The 21,090-nt window shown below is 45.5% G+C and overlaps 1 protein-coding gene across 1 annotated transcript in view; it reads left to right on the top strand.

The window, feature by feature from the left end:
- Window positions 1-16,233, top strand: part of MAST1 (microtubule associated serine/threonine kinase 1) — a 100,619-nt gene extending 84,386 nt beyond the window's left edge. The window contains exons 22-30 of the mRNA XM_040416017.1: window positions 153-262; window positions 1,397-1,557; window positions 2,820-3,007; window positions 3,118-3,297; window positions 11,859-12,088; window positions 12,885-13,007; window positions 13,098-13,234; window positions 13,545-13,729; window positions 13,886-16,233. Of these exons, the coding sequence (XP_040271951.1) occupies window positions 153-262; window positions 1,397-1,557; window positions 2,820-3,007; window positions 3,118-3,297; window positions 11,859-12,088; window positions 12,885-13,007; window positions 13,098-13,234; window positions 13,545-13,729; window positions 13,886-16,233 (3,662 nt within the window). The remainder of the gene's footprint in view (window positions 1-152; window positions 263-1,396; window positions 1,558-2,819; window positions 3,008-3,117; window positions 3,298-11,858; window positions 12,089-12,884; window positions 13,008-13,097; window positions 13,235-13,544; window positions 13,730-13,885) is intronic.
- Window positions 16,234-21,090: the final 4,857 nt, after the last annotated feature.

Here is a 21,090-nt window from a genome sequence, read left to right as displayed (position 1 = left end):
TACTGACTCACCTTGTGGAGATCCAGCAGAAAGCAGGGAGTCTTTAGAGCAATGCAAAATAGGTCTCCTTCAGAAACCTGCCTCCCTATCGCCACCTATTGGTGACTGCTGTGTAAGTCAGTGTACCACGTGTCCATTTTTTGCCTTTGCAGCTCGCTCAGATCGTTATCAGCATATTAATTCCTATGATGAAGACGATACAAATGATGAAGACTCTGTGGAGATCAGGCAGTTTTCATCCTGTACTCCAAGATTCAGCAAAGTAAGTGCCCCCCTTATGATTAGCCCCTTAAGGAACGGTCCATTTTCATTCTTGCGTTTTCAGTTTTTCCTCCCCACATTCCAAGAGCCATTCTTTTTTGAAATTTTCCATTCACATAGCCATATGAGGGCTAATTTTTTTGTGGGACCAGTTGTCATTTAACTTACCATATCTTGTACTGGAAAAAAAATCTTTGTGGAGTGAAACTGAAAAGAAACCCCACCAATTCTGCCAAGGTTTTTTGGGTTTTGATATTAAAAATGACATGATGTCCTTCTGCAGTTCAATACGATGAAATTTGTGTCGTTTTTATTTTATTTTTCAAAAAATACTAATTTTCTTTGTATGGCCATTTTCTAACTTTGCCATCTATAGAGCTGTATTAGCTTTTTATTGTTTTATTGGTAGCATTTTGGGCTACATATGACTTTTTGATCACTTTTTATAAAATTTTTATATAAAATATTTATTTATTTTTTCCTGTTACAGCGTGCAGGAAAAATATTTTGATATTTTAATAGTTTGGACTTTTTTTGATGCAACGATACCTATTATGTTTATTTTTTTATTGTTTATTTATTTTTATAAGTAAAATTGGGAAAGGGGGTCATTTCTAATATTTTAAACTTTCTTCATTATTTATTTATTTTTTAAATTTTCATACAGTAACTTTTAGTCCTCTTATGGGACTCGAACAGGGGATCCTCTGATCACCTGTCCCATAGACTGCATTATAATACTATTGCAAGTCTATGGGATCTTGAGAGACTACCTACTGAGCTGTGCCTCAGGCACGGCATAGTTAGCATGACAGACCTGGGAACCTCCACCGCGCCCCAGGCTGTCATGGGGCTCCGATTGGAAGGCAAAGGGAGCCCCCTCCCCCTGTCTAACCCCAAAGATGCCAGGGTTGCTATTGACAGCAGATTCTGAGCGTCATTGCGGCCGGGTACCTGAAGTACTATACGGCTGGCACCCGCCATGTATGGAACGAACCAGCATGTGAGCACACTCCATACATCCCCGTAATGCTGATCATGCACATGCATGTGATTATGCGTTAAGGGGTTAAGGTTATGTGATTCCCCTTTAAGACGGTTTCAGGTACTTCATTGGATTTCTCCCTGTGTATAGGTTTACAGTAGCATGGAGCAGCTGTCCCAGCTGGAGCAAAAACCCTCCAGCACTGTTCAAGACTCCACCAAGCAAGAGCGGTCTGAGAGGACGAGCAAGAGAGAGACCCTTGGCGGGGTCACCCTGAGAGATCGCTGCTGGAGGACCGTGTCTCCGGAAATGTAAGTGTGTGCCGTACTGCTGACCAACACCATGACCGAACCCGACAGACCCCATTATAAGTCAGTGGGTCCCATCAGGCACCGGTGGTATCTGCCATAGAACGAAGCGGGCACTGTGCTATGGTTCCTAAACAGAGACCGCAGTGCAGATAGGAACAGAGACTAAGGTTATGGCCACACGGGGAGTATACGCTGCGGAAACACGTACAGAAAATCCACCATCTATACAGCACAGTGAATGAGATCGGAATCCACACATAACCCGACCTGCGGAGCGGATGTCATATCCACAGTATGTCAGCTTATTCCCTGTCCACATGGCGAGTTTTCTTTCTCCGTACGCAGCCCGCTCTCAATCCATCTGCCATGGGAAATCCGCACAGCGCCTTTTTTTATTCTGCACATGGATTGTTCATTTTTGGAAATTCCCACTAAAATCAGAGAAAGGCCTAAAAAGCACATTAAAATCTGCATGAAAAACAGCATGGAATTTTGATCCGGATTCGTCAGGGATTTTCCACGCCGCGTACTGCCATACCGTAATACTTTACGTAACAAAGACGTTAGTTTGCTACAGTTGTATCCGGTATAGACAATCCTCTGCGAGCTTAGATAAGGCAGCGTATTCTCTCTCTCCTGTCGCGATAGTTTGTTACAATGTATCAGTGCAGGGAAAAATGAATAAGGGCTTGTTCAGATCTCCGTATGGAAGCTTTGGCGCAGTTTCTGACACCATGATGAAAACCTGGTGGTCCACATTGTAGACAGTGGAGTCCATCATGCCCCATTGGTTTCTGCCATATCTTCTGGTGGAAGATGGTGAGCACCACGTCTTCCTCACAGGATACCAATCACAGCTCTGTACATTGTATAGTGGCAGTGCCTGGTATCGCAACCCAGGCAATCCCTTTTCAGTGTGACTCAGCTGTGCCCAGGACATGTGACCGATGAACATGGCATCACTGGCATGGGAGGAGGCCTCAGCGATCACCAGAGAGCCGTGGCCTCTTCCTACAGCTGCTCAGCGCTGTGGCAGGAGTCAGACCCCCCATAAATCAGATATTGATGATCCATCTTGAGGATAGGACTTCAATATTCTAGTACTGGAAAACCCCTTTAAGCATCTGGATGCAGCAATTCATATACAGAACTGACAGGGGGTGCCACTCTACCTTTTCTTGGGTAACTAGATACGGGGCAGTGAACTGCTTTTTGCTGCGGGTTGAGTTAAGCTACATATGTATTGAATATCTGTATTGCAGGAAGCATTTCTCAGATGCCGCGGACGCTGACTCTAGTCCCCCATTAGCAGCCAGGCGCCGCTTCTCTGCTTTGGTGGATACGGCTCGGTTTGTGGCTCCTCTAGAAGGAGAAGGAGAGAGCAGAGTAAAAAGCAGCAGCGGGACTCACTTTGGTCAGAGTAAGATCCCCCTGGGAGAGCTAGAAGGAGGTGAGCGATTCCCTCCCCCCCCCCCCCCCCCCCCCAATAAATCTAATATAATGGGAGACATGACAGTAGGGGGTTACCAGATGTAATTCGTCTATGTCTTTCCCATGTAGACAAATCTTCAGAATCACAAACACAAGTGGATGCAGACTCCTCTCCCCGCGCCACCAATGACCTTGTCCTGCGCAGAGCTCGTCACCAGCACCTCTCCGGGGACAGCGAACGGAGGAGAACTGGAGGAAAGGTGATCAAGTCGGCCTCCACCACCGCACTGTCTGTCATGATTCCTACAGGTGAGTGTCGTGGCTACTACTGTGACTTATTTCAGGCTCTATCATGCAGAGAAGGATAAAGGATTTGGACTTCTTTAGTTAAAGACCTCCTCCAACATCCACTGATGGGAGATGAAGGAGGACTAAAGTGTTGGGTCCATAGACCGACTGTTGATGGCTAATGTCTATGGCCAGTGACCAGGAATGGGTTGCATCCAAGTGGTATACAGCTTTGGTCTCTTGGTCCCAGCAGGTTTTGGCAATCATTGGCAGGAATGAGTACTTCTGCTTTAAATGTGAAGCTTGCAGGATAAAACATCTGCTTGGTAGCTCTGTGGCAGGGTTAGCTTCTGCACTTATCTGGTACCTTCTGCTGTGTGGGGACAGACTAGCTGAGGAGGAATAAGCTTCTCCTAGGACTCTGGACTTAACTCACAGATGGATTCTCAGGGTATGCTTTCTTCCTGGAACTCTGGAGGTTGTCTGTAGTTTCTGCTTTCCTCATCCAGCTGAGCTGAAGGTGCTCAAGCTGGGTATATGGCCAAGTCTCAACCGAGACTAGGTCGTTGCTGTCTTCCCTATGAAGGGGATCTCCTGGACACTATCACACAGCCTTCCCCTAGCAGGGGGAGGCTACACTGATTCTAACTTCCTTCTCCACCCAGAATGCAGGATGTGGGGCCAGAAGGGGGGCTAAGCTGGAATAATCCATTCCAGCTCAGATTCACTAAACTGCACTTGCCAATGATTAAATGTTGATTTACCTTACGGTAAAAGCTTACACTGGCGCTGGTAGGTAGAAATGTGACACATAAAATACAGTGGCTGGATGAATATTCCGCTATAGTAAAAGATGGATATCATTGACAATCCAATGAATTAATCACCGCAATGATAATTACCTTTTCTCTGGATGTGGGCTGGAGAAATAGTCTAAGTTCTTTAAATATTTGCACGGTTCCCGTTCCTGTGTGTAGAGGGGTGTGAAGAGAGGAAAAAACTTCACTGCTCACCTGCTAGCATTCACACTGCTCCGGCCAGTAGCTGCGTGGTGCGAGGGAGCAGACTATGGGTTCGGCGTCCAGGATTTTCTGTGCGTGTGACGTCACCGCGAAGTACTACTGGTGCTCCCAGAGATCAAAGTTCATCCTTGCCAATGAGTTGCTGCCACCTACTGGTAACCAGGCTAATTACATGAACAATTGAATTTAACATAGATTTGTATACACATTTGTGGATGACATAATATAAATTACATCTGATGACATTATAAAGGCTCTTAGGAGATAGTAGCGGGGTAGAGGCGTGTAGTAACACAACTCTGGGGTGTTACATTCCCCCTTACTTTGAGTCAAGCCGCCCTCGGCTTGTGCTTAGGATAAGAGGAACAAGCTCTGGGGTACCCAAATAAATAAAAAGTGCTGCATGAAGTACACATAAAGACATATAAAGACAAACACATAACGGCTACTCTAAAGGTTCCTGCCCGCATGAGTAGGGTGTCTTATTAACAGTTTCCCTCTCGGTATAACCAGGTAACCAACGGTCTGCACTAAGCAATCATTACTGACTGAATTTTTTAGTATTTTGGATCCTAATACCAAAGAAAGCATGGGGGGGGGGGGTGTTTACTCTGTAATCCCACCATTGTGTAATGAAATGCTTGCAAATGGAAGGGTGGCTTTATCCTGTATTCCCTTGTCTGCACCAAAGTTGGAAATTAAGGCTTATAGCACGGTCACTATGATGACTATGGGTAGCTAGATGGCTCTAAGGCGGTGCGCTAGGCCTTAGGCAAAGGTACAGAAGGAGAAGGAGTATACTTCTCCCAACGCTTCTGGCAATATCACAGGAGGAGGGTATAATAATCCCATGGAACTCCTGGAAGACATGACAGGATGGGGGTGTAGTAGGAAGGAGGGGTATATTATTCCCCCAGCCACTCCCAAAACAGCGGGGTTATCCTTGTAGTTGCTGGAACTGCCTTGGGACTTACCACTTGTTCTACCTGGGTACCCAGGTTATGACACCAGGAATAGGCCATTTGTATTAGGCGTCCAAAGAGGCAGTCCGTTTAAAGAGAACAGAGCTATAAAGAAAAGTGACACAAAAGAAAGGTGCTACTGATCTGGCTAAGTTTAAAAGTTAAGTGCAATTTCACAAAAAATGCATAGAATCACATTGCGGCACCTGGAGAAGAATACACACAATGGGCATAAGTGCTTTAACGTTGCATAACCTGTAACGATTGAAGTAAAATAAGTGCAAAAGTATAAGTCACAAAGAGCTCAGGTATACGTTAGAGTCTTTTCTTTAGGTGCTGGCTTGTAATGTTGCAGAACTGTAACACAAAAAATATATATAAAAAATCTATTGTAATCCAACATGAGGTATAGCTTGGCTGATAGATGGAGTCAATTAAGTCCAGGCACAAAAAGGATAGATGAAAAAGGCCAGAATGTCAACAATAGACAGTAGGCAATGTTTCTTACCAGTCAAAATGTGTCCATGGCTTGGCTCCTATTGTCTCTGTAGCTAAACACTGGTTTCAAAGAATTCCCAATAACGGGCAGGTGGTTTACCTTTATTGGTCTGTTGGGATCTCTGCAAGGGCAGTTCCGAGTCTCCAGGGGTAGAAGAAGAGTCCTGGACTTGTGCAGGAGGATCAGCTGTCTGACTTGGAGTAGTCTCAGCAACTGGCATCAGCACTCGAATTTGAGGCTGGAGTAACCACTGAAGGGGGTCAAGAATGGAAGGCAACTCTGTTGGAGTCTTACTTTCTGAAGATAATGGCAGCTCGGGTGATGTATTCTCTACTCTTGGCTGCTCTTGAACAGGTTCCTGTAGGCATTTCTTGAGCCGGTTGCGATGTATTCGCTGAGTACCTTTATCCTCTCTCTTGATTTCGTAGACCTCCGATGAGGGGATGGTGACTATTGTATATGGCTCACGCTCCCAGCGACTATCTAGCTTGCTTACAGGGTGATTGCTTTTTAGCTAGACCTGGTCTCCAGGCTGTAAGGGTTCAGCATGTGCATGCATATCAAAGTCCTGTTTTTGTTTTCGTTGGGCCTTCTTTATTTTAGAGTCCACTATTTCTTTGGTGTCCTCCAGGTGCTTCTGATGCTCTTTGACCCACTCAGATTGGGGAAGGAGTGTTTCAGAGTCCGGCTCAGGGACGTCAAGGGCAAGATCTACAAGTAGACGGCCATGTCTTCCGAACATGAGGTAGTATGGAGTGTACCCAGTGTACCCATTCGGCCCTCTTGTGAGGTGGCACAGCCTTGAGCATGTTGATCAGTGTCTGGTTCATCTTTTCACACAGCCCATTCCCCTGAGGGTGGTATGCAGTGGTCCTCAGTTTTTTTGCAGTTGTACAAGGCACAAAGTTCATAGAATAACTGAGACTCGAATGCAAATTCCTGATCAGTAAGTATCTTGTCAGGACACCCATACGGCAGAATGAAGCTCTTCCACATGGCAGCAGCTGTAGTTTTTGCAGTTAAATCCTTTACAGGTACAGCCACAACGAACTTGGTATAGTGATCTATGATTGTCCTAGCATAGATGTTCCCAGATCTGCTGGGTTCCAGTTTCACGTGGTCAATGGCCACGATTTCCACTTCTACTCACTATTAGATGAAGGGGGACTCGCTGATCATGTCTTTCTCCTTTAGCCACGGCACAGGTGGGACACTGTCGACACAAAGTTTCAATGTCACTTCTCATGCCAATCCAGTAGAAGCGCCGTCTGATGGTGGCTTCCGTTTTTTGGGTTCCAAAGTGACCAGACCTGTTATGGTACATGTCCATCACCATCTTGGCATCTCTTTGGGGAACCACTATCTGGTGGAGGCGCTCAAAGGTGAATGGATCAAGCGTTCCCCTGAGGAGCAGGTCTCTTTGTAGGAAGAGTAGTTTCTGTTGTCGCCAGAGGTGAACTAGCTGTGAATCAGTTCTCCGCTGCGTATTCTCTGCGATACATGTCCACTGTTAAAATAATCCAACAGTTCTCCGATGGCTCTGCTCTCTGATTGTAGTTTAATCCAGAGCTCTTTCTCAACTGGAGTTGAGGGGTCACAGGTCTGGGGAAAACAAGTGACTTTAGAGGTCGGACGCCTAGTGTGTAGGGTCTCCTGCCGGGCAAATCAGGAGTAGAATATTGGCATTTCCATATCTTCCCACTGATCATCGGTAGAAATTGGTTCTTCCTGGGCAGGTAGCCTAGACAAAGCGTCGGCGTTGTCATTAGATTTGCCAGTCCGGTACTTAATGGTGAAGTTAAAGTTCGCTAGTCTAGAGGCCCATCCTTGTTCCAGAGCTCCCAGACGTGCAGTGTTCAAGTGAGCCAGCGGATTATTATCGGTGTAGACCGTGAAAGGTGCGGCAGCTAGATAATCCTTGAACTTCTCAGTTACAGCCCAGACCAAGGCTAGAAACGAGCTGTAGTTATGGTCATTCCACTCTGGCTCTCGTAGAGATCTGCTGGCATATGCGATGACTCTTTCAGTTCCAGCTTGTGTCTGGGATAGTACAGCTCCTAAACCTTTCTTACTTGTGTCAGTATAGAGGCAAAATAATTAGGCTGTAGTCAGGGTAGCCCAGGACTGGTGGTTCTGTAAGTTTTCCTTTCAACAGTCAGAAAGCAGCCTCTCTCTCTTCAGTCCACTCTAACGGTATTTTAGCATTCTGACAGCCTTTGGGGTGACACCTTTCACAAGCTCCTGGATGGGCTACGCAATCTGAGCGAAGTGCGGGATAAACCTCTGAGAGTAACTTGCAAATCCGAGGAAGCTCTTGACCTCTTTGATTGTTTTGGGGGCCGGCCAGCTTTGTACTGCAGCTATCTTGTCGGGGTCCGGTCTCATGCCCTCCGCACTCACAACATGTCCCAGATATTTCACCTGAGGCTTCAGTAAGTGTCACTTTGAAGGTTTTACTTTCAGTCCATGTTGGGCCAAAGTCTGGAACACTTCTGCCAAGTGTTGTAAATGCTCTTCGTGGGTCTTAGAGTAGACGATCACATCATCCAGGTACAGCAATACGGTCTCAAAATTTCTGTGTCCAAGACATCTTTCCATGAGTCTCTGAAATGTCCCAGGGGCGTTGCACAACCCAAATGGCATGTAGTTGAACTCGAACAGACCCATTGGGGTGGCAAAAGCTGTTTTTTCCTTATCTTCTGGTGCCATGGGGACTTGCCAATAGCCACTGGTTAGATCCAGGGTTGAAAAGTAAACAGCGGATCCCAGAGCTGCCAATTCGTGGCAGGGGGTACGCATCCTTGTGCGTAATGTTGTTGATCTTACGGTAATCCACACAGAAACGGATGGTTCCATCCTTCTTTTTTACCAGGACCAGGGGAGCAGCCCAGGGGCTGTGGCTATCCTGGATGACGCTAGCTGTCTTCATATCCTGCTGGTACAAGGCAGGAGGTACTGGTCTGTTTCTCTTTTTGATTGGAGGATGAGTGCCAGTTTGAATGGTGTGCTGTATTAAGCGAGTCTGACCATAGTCCAGAGAATGTTTGTTGAAGACTTGATGGTGCTGTTTGACTAAGTCCAGCACACCTTCGATCTGTTCAGAAGAGGTGGTGGTATCCCCAATATGTAGTTTGGCCCACCAGGGCCGGCAGGTCTTTGGCTTTCTCCACTGTTTGGAGTTATTGTTGGGCGGCAGCAGTAGGGGAATCCAGGATATCCTGCTGACGGATGTGATATAGGCAGGCCACTGGGTAGTGCTTTTTTAATTTCACAGCTTCATCACCTAGATTGACTAAGCATATGGGTACCTTTCCTTGGGACACGGTGACCACGCTCCTAGCGGCTAGGACAAGGGGGTGATCCTGAAGATGTATTGGTTCCACAAGGGCCTGATAATCCTGACCTTGGATACCGATGCAAGCCTTGCACCATATCAGAGTCTCTGCTCCAGGCTGGAGTTTGATAGGTTGAGCATCCTTGATGCGGACACGGCAGATTTCGCCCTGTTGATTGCTGACTTTTTGTTGGGCAACTAGCACTCGGATGGTCTGGTTTATAACACATTGAGTTGCACGGGGTGCAGTCAGTAGAGTTTTTTTTAAGGCTTTCAGCACTTCAGTGTAACAGTTGCCGAGTACATTCATCCCCAGGACCACAGGGCAATGGTCATCTTCCGGGACCTGAATCACGACTACCCCTTGGCATGGGAGTTCGGTATCTTAAATCTGTAAGGTAGGTTCCCAGTAACCTAGTATAGGCACCAGTTTGCCATTGGTAGCTATGATGTGGAGCCAAGATTCAGGAGGTTGCGTCAGCTGGGCTCCGTTTCGGCATGTGTCAAATGCTACTTGACGGATGGTAGTCACTTGAGATCCAGAGTATGGTGCTCTGGCAGACAGATTATAACCCTTAACAGTCTTTAGCAAGGTTATTTGGACAGCAGTACTCACTCAGATCCACAGATGGTGTTTTTTCCAGAGTCCATGGCAGAAAGAGTGTGTTTTCCCTTTTCCAAGATGGCCACCACTTCACTTCCTGTATGGGCAAATGCAGCGATTTCTATGTCCTCCTGGGAACTTGTATTCAGCACTTTAGTTCCTGCTGCTGTAGGAATTATTTCTCTGTGGAGGTGGAATGTTTGGTTCCCTCCCCTCTGCTAGGTGGATGTATCTAAGATGGCCGATTAACCCTTTCTCTGACACTGTCCTGCAACTGATGCAGACCCACACTCTTCAGCAGTAAGTACATGCATCAAAAGTCTTTTTCTTCTGGGGGTTTGGTGATTACTGTAGCCTGTGGTATATAGGCACGAAGGTAAATCCTGTTTGTGACGCCACTTTTTAATGCAGTGACCAGGAACGGGTTCGCTGACGCCACTTCTAGTGCAGTGGCCGGGTCAGGTGGATAATATATCCTGTCTTTGTTCGTGATGCCGATTGCAGCGTGTGCAGGGTACTATCCCAGGGCCCTTCCAAGGTGTTATAATGCACGTCCCAGATTAGGGAATGCCAGAGTGGTGTAATGGCCTATAATGTCTCTGTAGGATAGGGATAATTGTGTCACGGTGTCTCCTACCTGGGTACCGCTGGACTCCTGGCTCACTTGCAATAAATTTGAGTGTAGTGATAGTAGGAGTAATAGAGGAACTTGGCAGAATAACTGATTTCCAGACCTTTAGATGAAGTTCAAACGTTTCTTTACTTGTCATAACTTGCTTTCAAGCGGTATACAGCTTTGGTCTCTTGGTCCCAGCAGGCTTTGGCAATCATTGGCAGGAATAAGTACATCTGCTTTAAATGTGGAGCTTGCAGGATTAAACGTCTGCTTGGTAGCTCTGTAACTGTGGCAGGGATAGCTTTTGCACTTATCTGGTCCCTTCTGCTGTGTGGGGACAGACTAGCTGAGGAGGAATACGCTTCTCCTAGGACTCTGGACTTAACTCACAGATGGATTCTCAGGGTATGCTTTCTTCCTGGAACTCTGCAGGTTGTCTGTAGTTTCTGCTTTTCTCATCCAGCTGAGCTGAAGGTGCTCAAGCTGGGTACATGGCCACGTCTCAGCCGAGACTAGGTCCTTGCTGTATTCCCTATGCAGGGGATCTTCTGTACACTATCACACAGCCTTCCCCTAGCAGGGGGGAGGCTACACTGACTCTAACCTCCTTCTCCATCCAGACTGCAGGATGTGGGACCAGCGCACCCGTCCACAGAAGGGGGGACTGAGCTGGAATAATCCATTCCAGCTCAGATTCACTAAACACTAAACTGTACTTGCCAATGAGTTGCTGCCACCTACTGGAAACCAGGCTTATTACATGAACAATTGAATTTAACATAGATTTGTATGCACATTTGTGGAGGACATAATATAAATTACATCTGATGACATTATAAAGGCTCTTAGGAGATAGTAGCGGAGTAGAGGCGTGTAGTAACACAACTCTGGGGTGTTACATACTCGCCAGGAAAGATTTTCAACCGAAACATTGTTAATCCATATTGACATGGTGGGAAAACCTTGAGTGTTGACCTCATTTATATAACCCTATAGGGGAACTCTTAATTACTAAAGGAGGTCCCATATTTAGATCCTCCATCAATTAGCCAGAATGTTGTTGGAGGACTCAGTTTGTTCATACGTTGCATTGGGCACCATGTAATACCTAATTTCCCTTGTGGTGGCACTGCATGGAATTGAGCACTTGCTGCTGGCTCACTCACTCATCGCTGGTGATCGCTGACGATCAGCTTATTGTCTTCAGACCCTTCTTACTAATAGTGATTGCCATGGTGGACAACCCCTTTAAAGAGGTTATCCTACACTGAACAGACCTCTTCAAGAGTGGCTGGAGCTGTGGTGGGTTTCATACTTATCTGGTCCCAACCTCTGGATTCCAGCTGCATTTCTCCACGGCCACCTCCGCAGGTCCTGGGTTTCTGGGTATCAACATCCTGTTCATGGGCGTCATGTGACCGCTGCCGCCAATCACTGGCTACAGCGGTGACCTGTTACCCACATCACTGGGTCACACGAGGACCTCAGCATATTGTTACCATATTTAATGCCTCATTCGTTTTGTCATGTCTTCCTCTGCCACAGTTGAACAGCACAGCAGTTCACCCCTGGTCAGTCCTATGTCTCCGCGCTCCCTTTCATCCAATCCGTCCTCACGAGACTCGTCTCCCAGCCGCGACTACACCCCCGCAGTCAGCAGTCTCCGCTCCCCCATCTCCATCCAGCGATCAGGAAAGAAGTATGGCTTCACCTTGAGGGCCATCCGAGTATACATGGGAGAGAGTGACGTATACAGCGTTCAGCATATAGTTTGGGTAAGTCTGGGCATAGTGGGTAGTAGCTACTGATCGCATTATTTTTGGGGATTTGTTTTTATGATATAGTATAAATCATCATAACATTGTTCTACCAGATTTATTTTGTAGTATTTTTGTGTACTTATAATATTTTGTTCAATTTTTATTTCTTTTTTTTGGTAGAAGGGATGACCTAAAAACTACAATTCTGATATTTTTTCCACCAGGGGACATGTGATCCCCTTCTCGCTGCTTTATAATATACTTCAATACTTCTTTATTGTAATGTATTATGCCTGTCAGTGCTACACAGATAGGCAGCCTAATAGACTTAAAGAGATGTGATCGCTCACCCTATGATTCGGTACCACAAGGATTGAGTGTCCACAGTGCTCATGGGGAATGGGGTTAACCTGTGAATTTGGGCATCGTTCACATGAGAAATTATGTATAGCTAGAGGTATATTAAAGGGTGCACCCAGGATAGAACTTGTATGCCATGAGGAAGGATGTTTTTGTACATCTGAAACTCTGAAATGCATAGTATGTCTATCTACTGACATACCTGTTGGATGTTTTTAATGAGTGTCTAAATAAAGGAATCATTGAGTTTTAAGGACAACGAATGCCAGAGGATTATTCCAGAGCTAAGTTGATGATTATAGCCTTATAGACTTACATGCAAGGCAGACCTGGAGGGCATTTCTTAAGGCCTCTTCTGTAAAAACCAAATGAAATCTCAGATGCAAATCATTGAATCTAATTCATCCTCGTCTTCTTAGGAATTAACACATCTACCTTGTCTTCTTTCCAGCATGTTGAGGATGGAGGTCCTGCTCATGAGGCAGGGCTGTGTGCTGGTGACCTTATTACTCATGTCAATGGAGAACCTGTGCATGGTTTGGTACACACAGAGGTGGTTGAGCTGATCCTGAAGGTAGGGCCTTTGTGAAAAAGTCAAAAACATCCTCCTTCAGTAGTTCTGTTTATACTGACGTGCACTGATACCCCATATTTCCTTCCATAGAGTGGTAACAAGGTGCTGGTCACCACAACACCTTTTGAGAACACATCAATCAGGACTGGTCCAGCCAGGAGGAGCAGCTACAGGTCCAAGATGGCCCGGAGAAGCAAGAGGAGTATAGGAAGAGAAGGGCAAGAGAGGTAAGAGATGTGAGGTGCATTGTTTGTGGATATGCACAGTGAGCTAAAGAAGTTTATAGATCCAGAAAGGAAATATATGAGGAGCTGGCGAAAAACTGCAGGTCAATGGTGCATGGGGTGGACAACCACAGTGACAGAAACCATGAACAAGCCTTTGAGGCCCATAGGTTTCGGAGAAACACTCTCTATAGTCACCAGGAATCAACTTGGTGGTGTCTAATAATGTATTGTCAGATATTGGGTAGAAGGTCATCTAGAATTTCTTCTCTTTTTTTCCATTCCTTCTTCTTTCTGTTCTGTCTCTTAACAGTAAGAAGCGCAGTTCTCTTTTTCGTAAGATCACCAAGCAGTCCAATCTGCTGCATACCAGCCGCTCTCTGTCTTCTCTCAGCCGCTCTCTGTCCTCTAGTGACAGTCTGCCAGGATCTCCTACTCACAGCCTCTCTGCCCGTTCTCCAACTCACAGCTATCGATCAATGGATTCTGCATATCTAGGTAGGGTTGATGCTCTTGAAATGGGTTAAGGTCTTCTGTACTATATACCAGAGAAAGATATTAGGGGATTAGATTTCCACTTATCACTTTGAAAAGGCCGCTACAATTTTTTGGGGAACCAGTACTAATTCTCTTTATTTTCTTGTTTTCTAATAGGTGCCTCATCACAAGGCAGTTCCCCTTCTTCTAGCACTCCCAATTCCCCTGCCCCTCCTCCACCATCTTCCTCAACATCTTGTGCCTCTACATCCTCCTCCACATCCTCTCCAGCACCGCCCTCTCCCCACATTCGTCCCAGTACGCTACATGGCCTGTCCCCAAAACTTCACCGCCAATACCGTTCCGCACGTTGCAAGTCTGCTGGTAATATGCCGCTTTCTCCTCTGGCTCATACTCCATCACCTACTACTGCCTCCCCTCCTCTGCTTCCAGGTCACAGTGTAGGAAGCAGCCTGACCACACAGAGCTTCCCTCCAAAGTTGCATCCTTCCCCTCCTGTCTCCCGTCCACGTCCTAAGAGTGCAGAACCTCCACGTTCCCCTCTCCTAAAGAGAGTGCAGTCTGCAGAGAAGTTGGGAGGAGGGGGGAGTGGAGGAGCACCTAGAAAACAGGAGCCAGGAGGCGGTGGTGGAACTCCAGATGGAGAACTAGGCGAAAACCTTGGAAGTAGATCTCAAGCAGTTAGAAGAGTAGGCAGACAGGAATCCCCACGGAGCTTATGTGCAGGAGATCTCTTGGTAGATAGTTTAGAGAGACTGGATGCTGACTTGGGAACAGGAATATTACAGACAGAGGGACACAAAGGTACTGAGGGTAAAGTTCAAGTAGTGGGAAAAATAGGTGCAGTAGTCCGAAGTCCTGCTACGTTTTCTCCACAAGAGCCTCCATCTACTGCAATGTCTGCCCTTCCAACACAGGGTGACCCTTCCCATGCTATGGTGGGGAGATGCCAGGTGAAAACTCTAAGTCCTGTGCAGGAACACGAGGGCAGAAGAGGTGAAGGAGAAGAAGGTATAGGAGAAGGAGAAGGGAAAAAAGGAGAAAAGGGAGAGGAGGATGAAGAACATTGTAGAACCACAAGAGAAAGGTGGTACCTAGAAGTGGTGGAAGAATTGACCACTGTCGGTAAAAGCACACCTCATGCTACCACGAAAGGCGTGCCTTCCAATCTCACAGACTGTTCACATTCTGTCAGACCCAAAAGTGCTGATTTCAACCAAATGAAGAGTGCACCCACCTGTTTCCCGCATGTACAGCCCGACGTCAAGCACCCTGTAATGAATAAAGACCATGAAGCTTCTTCTGTAAAGTCGTCTACTCCTAAAATATCAAGCACTTCATCTCAACAAGCTGAAATAAAGTATCCAGACCCCAACAATATAAAATGTGATCCGTCCTGCAATATTAAGGATGAGAAGCCAATGGCTGACATTCAAAAATATCCATCTCAATCTCGATCCACTGGAAAACAAACTGAAACATTCCAGTCCGCCTCCTCTCACCCTGTTAGATTAAGAGATGATCTAAAGGTCTCCGCCTCCAGCACAAATGGTTTAAAGCCTAGTCTAACACAAACCTCCAAGACCAGTGAATCTACAAAAGCCTCTCCAGCTATCCCCACCCCAGAAAATGTGAAGGGAATTGGGCCTACAACTGAGATTCCTCCATTGCTTCTGCCGGGTCCACCAGCTATTTCTCCCATAAGTATCCAGATAACCAAAGCTGAAAATGAACAAATAAGAGGGACTACCACAGTGACCAATAACATAACACTGGGTGTAAAAGAAGTGAGTCAAACGAAGGTGACCAACATTCTCCCTGCTGTTAAAGTGACTGTTGGAGAAGATAAGGTGGTGTCCACCCAAACATCTCAGCCTACTCTAAGTACAACCGAGAAGAGCCAAGCAAACAAAACCACAGGCCTGACTAGTGCACCAGAAAGTGACAAGACCAAGGTGGCCATAGCTATTAATAAGGTCAGTTGCACTGAAATTGTGCAGACCAGCTCTACTGATAACACCCCAGTTATTAGTAAGCCTTCAGGATCAGAATATGACAAGACAAGGGGGACAACCAAGCTATCGAGTACTCCGAAAACTAGTGAAGAAACAATTATCCGGACAAAGTTGACCACAGCTGCTTCTGATAGTAGCATCAGTAAAATTCTCAGTGATCAGTCTAAGAAGACCACCATCTCTCCAAGCTTTGATAGGGTAAGCATGGTGGACAGCACCCAAGTCAAAGTTCCTCCTGTACTATCATGTCATAAACCCCTGACCGGGGTAGGTGACCAAATGACCAAAACCATTACAGGCAGTTCTGATACTGACCAAAAGCAGAGTAAGGTGTTCACAGTTTCTACTAAGATGACAGAAGGTCAACCCAAGGAGCCACCAGTAACAATTAAGATGAGTGGTGCTGAGAGCAATGCCCAGAGCCCAACTGCAAAATCTCCAAGCCCCCAGACGGCCGCAACCACAGTCACAAGTCAGCGCCGCTCCTAAGGAATGCGGTTTCTTGTCTTCGTCAGGGTGAACAGATATGAATTTAGCCCCTGTATATTCAGGAGTGATAATGACTAGGGGTCAAGTGTTCTATCTGCCCCACACTGGATTCTTGAAATGAGCCTTATTGTCCCCTATAGACTCTGCGAGAGGTGGGGGCTGCACAGGCGTGTATGTGTGTGTCTGTGTGTGTGTCTGTGTATCCGTGTGTTTGTGCTGTGCCTTAATCGTTATTTAGTTGGGGGGAAAAAAAGTTACTGCACATACACACACAATTAGCGCTAGAAACTAAAGAGATGGTAGAGGGACACTCAGCAGGTCTGACCATGGACCTGTTCCAGACAAACATAGGAGTCAACCATTTTGTTTGCCAGAAACTGTGGCAACCTTACCCTACAAAATGGTTGACTCCAGTCCTTGTTGCTGACCAGGCCCCTTAAAGGGAGGGTTAACGAGTAATGAACTGCAGGTTCCTGCCATGCCCCCTGCATGACATCACTGCCACCACCATTACCCCTTCCCGAGACCTCATTCTGTGTTCAAACGTCCCGACCAATGACATCACCTCCCAAGCCTATGATGTCATCATGAGCCTGCGCCATGTCCGGTGATGTCCTGCCATGCCTTGTCTTATCTACATATAGAAACTTACGTCTATACATATGGAGTATATTTATCTGGACGCACTATATATAAAGATCTATATAAATATATAAATATATTGTCTATAGGGGCTCCACTATTTCTATGCAAGAAGATTTATGGTCAATTTAACCTTGTCAGTTCCTGGCTGGCCGCTTTGGTTCACTGTCGGCACTGTGGAGGTTAGTTTGTGAACTATTGTAATTTTTTTTTAATTTATTTACTTTTGTGTATTTTTTTAATCAATAAAGCTGTGCCCCGCTAACCTTATGTCCCACTTATCTTTATTCTGTACCTTTTTGGCTGTATATTAGCTATATTAACTTACTTACCCTGCCGGGGCGGGTTACAGGGAAGCAAAGCTTACAGTTCATTGGCTAGTCTTTGGCAGGGGTATGCCCTTGGAACTTAAAGGTACTGCACCCACCCTTGACGGTACAATAAAGTACAATGCTCCATTCAAACTCTTTCTCACTGCAATGAACCGCTTGGTACTCCCCTCGTAGAGATCAGTGGTTGAACCCACAGCAATCAGACATTTATCAGCCAACCTACAGACAGACGGCTCCATTTTGTGTTTTGTACAATTTTTTTTACCATATTCACTTCCGTATCTATTCCCAGGTTGTCCTTATGGTACATAAGGTGCATTCAGAATGTCTTCAGAACCTTTCACTTTTTTCACATTTTGTTATGTTGTGGCTTTGTGCTAAAATAAAATAAAAAATATTCAAATTTGCCCTATCATTCTGCACTCAATATTCCAAGCAAATGAAAACAGAATTTTGGAAATTTTTGTAAACTTATTAAAAAGTTAAAACTGAAATGTTATCAATTTATCATGTAGGGAAAGTTAATACAAATCAGTTACTAATGTATTGTGTATTGTAAGAATATTTTAAGTACTGATTGGTTCTGTCCCCTTTAATTCGCTTTTATATTACTTTTAATATTCTGTATAATAAAGTTTCCCTTGTAATGTAGTGGGTTAGAGAAGTACCCATCCCCCATTGTGCTGATAAGACCATATTTCTGAGTCATCTCAGAGATATGCGTGATGCATACGGGAGGAGGGGCTGGTGGGAATAAGTCTGGTTTGCACACATACCTTTTGGGGACTCCAGTTGGAACTTTATCCTAGGTAGGATGTAAGTATTGATTGCCCTATCTCTTGTACACCCTGGGAAATTGGTCATTGGTATAACGTGGTATACAGCCATGTGTTATAGCATGACCGACGGAGTCTCACCCCATATTACATGTTGAATATTTAGGCTAGTGATGTATTTACTTTTTAGTAAATATACTGTATTTATTCACTTAGCCTGAGTAAGCTTATTCATTCTCTAATCTTTTGAATTCACATTACAATTGTAAGAAATATGATTATCGACAATATTAAATAAGATAATAATATTGAGCAATAATAATATTCCTACCTAAGTTCTAGGGGGCGTCAGCAAAGAAAGCACACCAACAAAAGGGTATATTGAGAAAAAGAGAGAAAATGTATTATATACAGAGTTGATTGTGCAGCATTAATATTGATAAGACACAAATAAACCAATTACCATAACATAAAAGAAAACCACTTTAAGCAATAAAACTGATATTTAATAAATCATAACACACCTATATATGTAGTGTAACAGCGGCTGCTGTACACCCCTGTTTCCCTGCTTACCACCGTGGTCCCGGGCGCCGTGCTCAGCGGTGATCTGTGGCCCATTCACCGCTGCTCTGGGCTCTGTTTGTGTAGATGCTGTGGTTCTGAGGATCTGCTCCACAGTTTCATCTCAACCCTGGCCACAGCATGCTTGCTGCTGGTTTTTTGCAGCACTTCCTTAAGGGCCGGCGCGCGTCACTTCCTGGGTTTTATGGGTTAGGTCATGTGACCTCGCTGACCAATCCTAGCCCTCATGCACATATATAAGTGGCTCAGCTCCCTTCCCAGATGCCGCAGTTTCAAGGTCCTTGTGCTCTGCTTAGGTTCCTGATAACCACTTCTGTTCCTGGATTCTGTTACTCGTCTGATCCCTGCCAGCTTGCCTTGACTCTCCTGTTGCCGATCCGGATTGCCTGACCTGTACCCGTGCCTCCTGCCCTGACCTTTTGCCTGTCTGACTACGTCTCTGCCTCATCCTTCGGTCCTGCACTGTTGCTCCTGGTAACGACTCTGCCTGCCTGACAACACCTGTACCTTTGGTACCTTTGTTAGGTACCTCCTGGTCCACCTGAACCAGCTGACTCGTGTGCCTATCCTCAAGAGGTAGCGACCTGCTGTTCCGCTCGGGAAAGTCTATCCCCACCATCAGGGGTATTGTGAAGAATCGAGGGGTCCACTTAGACAACGCCCTTAGAGGAGGTAGGACACGTGGCACAGTGGGTTCACACCCGCTGGTTCGTGATATGTAGGAAAGAGACACCATTAAATCACAAGACTATTTCACAGATTCCTGGCCTAAAGAATCCTGGATATAAATCACAAAAACAAAACCAGTTAGCAAAACAATATTCCACCACCTAAAAACAAGGCATAATAACCATTCAGTAATGAAGAGTCATTCACATAGCTACCAGAATATGGTTCCTTTTGGCCACACTGCTCACAAGCCACCTTCTTCCCAGGAAGGCTCCCAAGACCTGTCTCTATGCCAAATTTTGGATCTTGGAACTCACTCCCCCTCCCATCAGCAAATATTTCCTGCTTCAAAGGCTGGTTTTGATCTCTGTGTGTTCCCTCCCAATATGCAGCAGAATAAGGGATCCGCAAAACACAGACACTGGCAATGTGCATTCCGCAATTTGTGGACCGCACATCGCCGGCACTATAATAGAAAATGCCTAATCTTGTCCGCAATTGCGGACAAGAATAGGACATGTTCTATTTTTTTGTGGAAACGGAAGCACGGATGCGGAAGTGCGGATCCGCAAATGCGGATGCGGACAGCACATTCCGGCCCCATTGAAAATGAATAGGTTTGCACCCGTTCCGCAAAATTGTGGAACGGATGCGGACCCATTTTGCGGACGTGTGAATGGACCCTAAAGCCTCTTTCACAAAACCGTATGACTTTTTCAGTGTTTTGCGGTCCGTTTTTCATGGATCCGTTGTTCCGTTTTTTGTTTCCGTTGTGTTTCCGTTTCTGTTCCATTTTTCCGTATGGCATCTACAGTATACAGTAATTACATAGAAAAAATGGGGCAGGGCATACAATTTTCAATAGATGGTTCCGCAAAAATGGAACAGATACGGAAGTCATACGGATGTATTTCTGTATGTGTTCCGTTTTATTTTTGCGGACCCATTAACTTGAATGGAGCCACGTTACGTGATTCGCGGGCAATAATAGGACATGTTCTATCTTTCAACGGAAATACGGAAACGGAATGCATACAGAGTACAATCCGTTTTTTTTTTTGCGGAACCATTGAAATGAATGGTTCCGTATACGGACCGTATACCGAACGCCAAAACAGCTCGTAAACGGGGGGAAAAAAACCGGTTGTGTGAAAGAGGCCTAAGTGTTGCATTTTCCCACAACATGCATATTATGACAACTCTATTCTCCCGGCATTTGCACATTGTGATGAGATCACACTGACTAGAGACATGACGACCAATTGTTTTCCAATCTAGTACTGTATATTAACTCCTGTTAGGGAGCTCCCTCACTACCACTGAACTTAAAAACATAAACACTCATACACCCTGCATCCCGACATGTTTCGCTGGACACCCAGCGTCTTCAGGGGATCGTGACCTGCACCATCCCCTGCAGACGCTGGGTGTCCAGCGAAACATGTCGGGATGCAGGGTGTATGAGTGTTTATGTTTTTAAGTTCAGTGGTAGTGAGGGAGCTCCCTAACAGGAGTTAATATACAGATAATATAGGCGACAAGAGGAAGATAGTTACAAACCAAATACTGAGAAAGTAAATAGAGGAGAGGACGGCTCACCCCTGATTCAAACCAAATACAGGCTGTAACCAATACTGGCACTGAACAATTGCTGTGAAGCAACAGCGATAACATTGTCATATGTAAAAAAAAAGACGAAGCGACCCACACCACTGATAGCTTTAATTTGTCTCCGTACTGTTAGCTTTAACCAATACAGGATTTCAAAAGTAAATAATAAATAAAAGTAAAGTTTTAGGTATATCCAATAGTACATGATTAAAAGACGTATATGGGTCCGGTTGGACCACCAG

Source organism: Bufo bufo, chromosome 1, assembly GCF_905171765.1.
Source record: "Bufo bufo chromosome 1, aBufBuf1.1, whole genome shotgun sequence".
NCBI classification, from domain to species: Eukaryota; Metazoa; Chordata; class Amphibia; order Anura; family Bufonidae; genus Bufo; species Bufo bufo.
The sequence above is the reverse complement of the archived record's forward strand: the minus strand, read 5'-3'. Positions and strand labels throughout refer to the sequence as shown.